The sequence below is a fragment of the Centruroides sculpturatus genome, unplaced genomic scaffold, assembly GCF_000671375.1.
Source record: "Centruroides sculpturatus isolate CEXI.00-Female unplaced genomic scaffold, Cexi_2.0 scaffold1819, whole genome shotgun sequence".
Classification (NCBI taxonomy): Eukaryota; Metazoa; Arthropoda; class Arachnida; order Scorpiones; family Buthidae; genus Centruroides; species Centruroides sculpturatus.
In genome coordinates, this window is record NW_019386076.1 from 57,647 (window position 1) to 65,135 (window position 7,489).

Consider the following 7,489-nt stretch of genomic DNA (forward strand, 5'->3'; position numbering starts at 1 on the left):
TCGTTCGAAAAGTCTAACGAAATAGGAATAACGATGACGTCATTCTTGTTTAACTCGTTCGACTTTACGAACATACCCAATGTTAACTTTACATTCCAAAGATAAAGTTTTTCTTTTCTTGTTTGATGCAGAAGAATTAGTTCTACTTCGTTTGGATGACATAGTAAAGTCTCTCAAGTCTCCGTAGATATAACAAACACAGAAATAAATAACACAAAATAAATTGTAGCTATGTGTGGATTCCGCGCGAAATGTCCGAACATGTAAGCTGAACAATAGTGTGGGGGGAGTGAGTAATCAAGGGTTGCGTGGTGCTCAAACAAAAGACGAATCGACGAGATTTGAAAATCGCGTAACTCCGGGTTCACGTAAGTCGGGGTATTACTGTATCTTACTTTGCATTGAATCAATTGTCTTCTTAAAAATGAAAGGACACAAGTATGACATGGAACAGATTTCTCCTTTGCTGTATCCATCCATATTATTTGCTGTATGTATCAGAGAAATATGTTCCATGTCATGTTTGTATTCTTTCGTTTTGAAGATGGTTGATTCAATACAAAGTAAGAAACTATTATATTCAGTTTTATTATCATTTTTATGTTTAATTAGTTTTGTACTTATATCTAGCTCTTAATTTGAGTTACTGATGAGGGGCCATAAAATGTAAGTCAGCTTGAAATAAGACATTTTTCTAAAATTTTTTAGAAATGAAAATTAAATATAAAAATGAAATTAATAAAGTATTGGAAAAAATGTGCCAGTTTTTTATAGTGTGTAGTAACCTAATTTTTAATTATTAAACCTGATTTTATACAGTTATGTATGTAATCAACCAAAATAAACATAATTAAATTATAGTTTTGGATCATTGAATTACTGGTAGTGTTTCTATATACCTGCTGACACTTACGCAGAATTCCTAAAAATTTTTTAAATGTCTAGAATTATGTATTTTCTCAAAAGAAAATCTTTAGGTGAGCATATAGAAATTAAGGTGTATCTTACATTTGATTGAATTTTATATTTGAGTAAATACAACATATCATCCTGTTAGCAACTTTTTATTACAGTGAGAACAGAACATAAAGTAATAAATGGAAACTTAGAAATTAAACTAAGTAGAAATTGGCTTTAAACATTTTTTACAGTATTGTAAATTTTATTTATTAAATTGAAATAGTTTTTATAAATATGAGTAATTTTATACATAAAATGAATACAATTAGAAACTTTTTTGTGATAATTTATTTCATTAATTTATATTAAATTTATTTATAGATAACAAATCAGGATGATATGTGGAGCTGTGAATTCCCAGAAAAATCTTTGATATCACTTGTATTTACTATACATTTACCTGTAACAAATCAAAAAAATGCAAATAATTCATATGTTTCTGCTATAAGAATATGGAATTATAATAAAGATGTAAAGGTAATCTCATTTTAATAATTATATATTAAAACAATACATATTAAACAGTGCATATGAAAAAATATGTAGTAGGCAATCACTTTTAGGTAGTTATGTAGTAGGCAATTATTTCCAAATGAATTTTTTGGATACTTTTACAGCATCTGAAAACTTCATTTGCAATTGATTATAAATAACTTCTATAAAGATTGTTAAAAAAATATAGAATGTACCTAAAAATATATAAATAAATGAAAAGATGGTGAAAAATTAGTAAAATAATTTATTTCAATATACTACATGAGCATAAAGGTTGGAATGTCACTGAAAAGTGTGTGGCATTCTGGTCATTATGATCATGTAATTTTTCCTCTCGTATGAAAAGTAGAATATAATAGACTTAGCCTCATGATTATAATTTCTCCTTGTCATTTGTGTGATCATATACAGTATGTACTTGTATTATTTTTGTAAGTCACATTGTATATATTTGAAATCTAAGAACAGTTGGATTGTGTAATTTTTAATATTATTAGTTTTCTTTTGAGCTAGAGACCTTTTTACTTTAAAGACAAAAACACATCATGAATAGACAAATTTTATTTGTTTTATTTATATGGGAGATATTTTTTAGATGTAGAATACTTTAAGAAGTGTTTTCTGATTCCTTTTTCCCCTGGTTTTTGAATAAGCTTTTGAGAAAGGAGAAGAGTTACTTTTGAGATTATTTAAAATTACCTATCTATATTCATTATATAATTTTAAAAAATTTGAATGTATGTAAATATTCTTGTTTGTTCAATATGATTTAAATAACATAGTATAATTGGGTGAGAAATAATGGCAACACACATCGTATAAGAAAACCTTATATAAATCTTGATTTAAACAATGTTTGAATCAACATTCACTTAAGTTTATATTTATATTTCATCTGTATAGATACAAGTAAAATGAATAACTTTGTTTCAAATCTCTAGAATCTAGTGAATTTCATTATCAGATTAATTTTTGATAATATCAATGATGGCCCTTATTGCCTATAATATTATCTTCATATTGTATATCTATATCAATTCTATATTAATATATAAAATGAGAATGTTTGTTTGTTTGCTTGCTGGAGGTAATCTCACAATCTGTTGAACTGATTTTAAATTTTATTATTGGAAAGCTTATTCCTTCCAGATTAACATAGGTTATGTACTACTTTTATATTAAAAAAAGAAAATGCATGAGAAAGATGTTTTTACCATGGCATTTGTCTGCTCCATTTGAGGACAATTCCTTCACTATCTGATAGGTTTTTTTAAAACTTATTATCTTAACTATTTGGTTTTGAGTATTCTAAGGGAAGTATGGAACTATAAAACTTATATGGAATTTCATTTCTTCCCCTGATTTTAACTCCCTACAAATTGCCAAACTCTCTGACTGGTTTGGGCCAAATTTTGCATAGTTCCTCTCTGCCATCCTGTGGGAAATGTATGCTACTTTATGATGAAGACAACTCCACCTTCTCTCTGAGTTCCTGGCAATGCTGGGCATTCTTTGCTAGTGCAGTATAATTATTCTTTAAATTATCTTCAAATAAATTTGTTAGGCTTCAATTTGAAAAAATTGTACACCTATAATTCTCACTGTCATTTATCCATCTGTTTTTCCTTAATCTCAAGAATGGAATTAGAAAGATGAAATATGAAACCATATATGGAAACCTTAGGTCAGGAGACCTCAATTAACTATATACAAACTTCTAATGCAAACCAGAAGTCATGTTATTTCAATTTAAAACTTTTTCCCTGAAAGCAGTTAATTAATGATTGGCACGATTTTATTGTTAAGGGAAAAGTATGATGTACAGGGCAAAACACTACAGTACTAATTTGAGGTAGAGAGCATATATTTTAAATTAAATAAATTAAAAATTACAGCTTGGCATTGTGACAACATCACAATAAATAATTGCTCATTTACCTTTTGGAACAGAATTGCAGGAACTGAAATGAAATAATGATTTTTATCATAATTCAACAAAATTACTTCTCTTAAGCTTTGTTTTTATTTAAATTTTACATCATAATATAATTGACAATTATCAGACTATCTTTCTCTTAACCTCCTGTTCAAGTGCCAGGAAAGTTGAGCAAGTGTCTTTGCTAGCTGTTTTTAAATAATTTTCTCTTTAGATGTTCGAGTTGCTATTTATTAGTAAAAATAATTAATATGAAAATCAATTTCTATATTTAGAAATAATAATAACCAATTTCTTAACAGGAACTAAATGTTGGTGTTCAAAGAGCAAAAATAATCATTGGAGATACTGTAATATTTGATGGTGAATTTCAGCAGGGATGTGGGAATGAATCACATGATTATAGTCAGACTATATATTTAGATCCTTCAGTACAATATGCATCTCGATGTGGATTATTACAGAAATCAAAACATAAAGATAATACAAGGAATTCTGGAAAGAATGTATCATTAGAATATGGTTCTGAGGGCATCATTAAAACAAAAGATAATCTAAAAGGTAAGTTGTAAATTCTTATGATAAATTCAGTTATAAAATTTTAATTAGTTTATTTAATCTAATTATTTGTTATGATTGTCATTGTTTCAAATTTAATACTATTACTTTTAAATGTATATGATTTTGAAAATCTCTGTTTTATAAATTTTAATTCAGATATTTGCATAAAAACAAATATATATGATTTAGTTTTTTTATTTTGAAAGAAATTAGATTGAATGTTATTTTTGTGTTATTTTTAACAAGTGAGAAATACACTTTCAGTATCTGTTTTATATTTATTAAATCAAATTGAAATTAATTAAAATGTTCACAAAAAGACATCCAAACACAGAGCACAATGCTTGACAAATGTTCTTATCCTGTATAAGTCCATTCAGAAAGTCACCTTACGATGAGATGGCACATTTAGGAAACACAACTTTCAATAACCTGACAAATTACTCGTTTTCCAGACAATGTCTTCAAAATCAGACGATAATTCCTTTTCCTCAACAAGCGAAACGACTTCTTCTTAGTGAGATAACAGCAAACTCAAACTTTCCTGCCTAAACTGATCTATATATGTGCTACAGCGGCCTGCAGTTGACCAATCAGCTTCCCCACTGTTTTATAGTTTTCTGCTGGGTCCACCGCTCATTCAAATCTAATGGTTCATGGAAAGTTGCCCATTAGTCCAGATTTTGACCAATCTTGATGAGCCATGATATATTATTTGACTTGACTTCTTAATTGTTTCCATTTTGTTATATTACTTTACAGATTTCTGTAATACAGTAGACCCTCTAAACACTGTTGATAATTCTGTTTTATATGAATACCATGTTGTATGAGTCACTTAGATTTTACAAATACATGTGCTGGGCTGTGAACGGCTCACATATTTGTAAAATCTAAGTGACTCGTACAACATGGAATTCATATAACATGGAATTATCTACAGTGTTATAGGGGGGTCCATTGTATATATTATATATATTTTTTAAATGGCTGACGATTTACTCATTAAAATGTCTTAATTTTTCACCATGTCCAATCATTAGGAACAACGGTCTTCTATTGTACTCCCAGAAACTATGTAATTTTAACGGTTGGCTTGTCACCTGTAAACCTTTTCTAAACTGTTTTGCATAATTTTTCAGAGGCATAGCCTCTAATAAAGGGTCATCTCTGCAAATAGAAGGCTGTTGTTCCTGATGATTGTACAGGGCAAAAAATTAAGACATTTTAGTCTTTTTCTACATATTTTATAACATATAATATATTGTTGTTGTTCTAAAGTTATGGAATTGCAAATATTAATACTTAATAGAAGTAATTTATGACTGATATTTATATACTTTTTATAAACACTTATCCATGATTTTAATTGTAGTTAAAATTATGGATAAATAAATTAAAATTATAGTAAATAAATTATAATTAAATATAACATTTTTATAAATTATAAATTTTATTTTTAACTATGTATTAAATTTTAGATGAAACAAATTCTCTTGAATGGTTGAGCAGTTCACCATCTTTAGACATATCAAGAATGAATTCTCGATCTTCAAGGAGGCAAGTGCATTTTAGAATTTTAGTTAGTTTTATTTTAATTTTTTGTAAGTTATTTTTTAGAAATATACATTAAATTATGCATAAAAATTTTTATATTTTCATAATAAATTTTCCATATATATAGAAGGAAATATTTGTTATAAGAATGCTGTTTTTTTATGAATAAATTGTATAATCATTTATATTTGTCATCTTAACAATTTTTTAAAAAAATGTTAATGAATGAAAATATTTATGTTTTAACACATATTAGTTTGTAACACTTCATGTGATAATACACTTTTTATATCAACTATTTATACTTATATAATAGTGAATGATGATTTATGGGTTCTGGAATTCATGTTATATAGTAGTTTTTGAGGATAACATTCTAAGTTATTTCATATGTCTTGGAATGATTTTTAAATTTAGAAAAAAATAACTAAATAATAATAAATAAAATCTTATTTTTAAATTAATATTTTGAAAATTCAGATAAATAAAGTTATTAAGTTATTTACATTCAAACATTAGGGTTGGTGATTGTTGTTGATAATTTGTAATGTAATATAAATAACAAGTAAAGTGTATAAATTAATGCTAATATTTAATGTTTGTAGTAATGTATATTTTGATAATATAATTACTGACAATACAATGTTTATTGTATTTTATTTGATTTTATAATTAAACTTACTACTAATTTGCATATAATTTTTTAATTAGCAAATTTAAATTTTTTGAACACTTTTATAAATTATTTAAGAAATTTTTGAAAAATTAAAGTTAATTCCTAAAATTAAATTGTATTAAGCAATTTAAAAAAAAAATTTAATAGCTAGCTATGAAAACACAATAAAAAGTATATTAGCTTATCAGGTTGACTAAATCATAGAATAATGATATGTGCTGTAATATTTGAAAGTGTATTATAATAATTTTTTATACCATAATCACTCATTGATTATTGATGATATTCTAAATTGTCTAATTATTCTACATGCAAAAGTGTGTCAAATTGAACAATTATATCTATAATTTTATAAATCTAACCATTTTATGATCTATTAATAATTAATCCTTTTATCAAATGTAATGAAGTAAGACCAGCATTTTGTTTACTCAACCCCAGCTTATTTTTATTTTTGATTTTGTCATTTTTAATTTCTGTTGCAATTCTTTGTATATATCCAATTTTTAAATTTAGTTTGATTTGACTAAATTAAACTAAATTTTAAAATTATCTTGAATGTTAATAATCTAAAATTAGTTTTGGATTAATTGTACTTTATATTTTTACCATAATTATTATATTTGTTAATTTATTTTTTTATTGACTAAATGAAATTTAAATGTTTGATTACATTGTCTAACTAATTCAATATTTTTACTCCTTGTATTTAAAAAACTGTATAAACATAACTAGATAATATTTTTCCCTTGTGTTTCTCACATCTTGATTACAAAATAGTTAATAGAAACAGATGAAAACAAATATTCTGACATTAAAACTTTGGATGCCCATAAGTTAGTTTTCAATATACTACTTTTATTCTTTCTATACAGTCGACCCCCCTATAATTACGGTCCCTATAGTTACGATTCCTATAAAACTACGAAAAAATTGCTACCGGTATCCGTAAAAAATAGTAAAAGTTCCCTATAAACACCTCAAACGTCATCGGGAAGCCGAACTACTTTCCCGCCGTCCGTAGCGCCACGCTACGGAGAGATTTCTATCGTCTGGACAGTATTATATAAATTATATATAAATTAGGTACTGTACATATAATTATATATTAATTATATATAAATTAGGTACTGTATATATAATTATATATTAACTTATTGTAACTTTGTTATAATTAAATATATAATTTCCGCCGTCTAGCGTGGCGCCACGCTACGGAGATTTTTACGCTAACTATCGTCTGTCAGTATGTAAATTAGGTACCGTAAGTCTAATACAGTACTGTAATTTTATACATTTCTTGT

General features: G+C 26.1%; 1 protein-coding gene across 1 annotated transcript in view; it reads left to right on the forward strand.

Moving 5' to 3' along the window:
- The window catches only part of LOC111613442 (protein KIAA0556-like), a 95,026-nt gene that overhangs the window by 46,890 nt on the left and 40,647 nt on the right, over nt 1-7,489 (forward strand). The window contains exons 9-11 of the mRNA XM_023354800.1: nt 1,282-1,437; nt 3,694-3,952; nt 5,434-5,534. Coding sequence (XP_023210568.1) covers nt 1,282-1,437; nt 3,694-3,952; nt 5,434-5,534 — 516 coding nt within the window. The remainder of the gene's footprint in view (nt 1-1,281; nt 1,438-3,693; nt 3,953-5,433; nt 5,535-7,489) is intronic.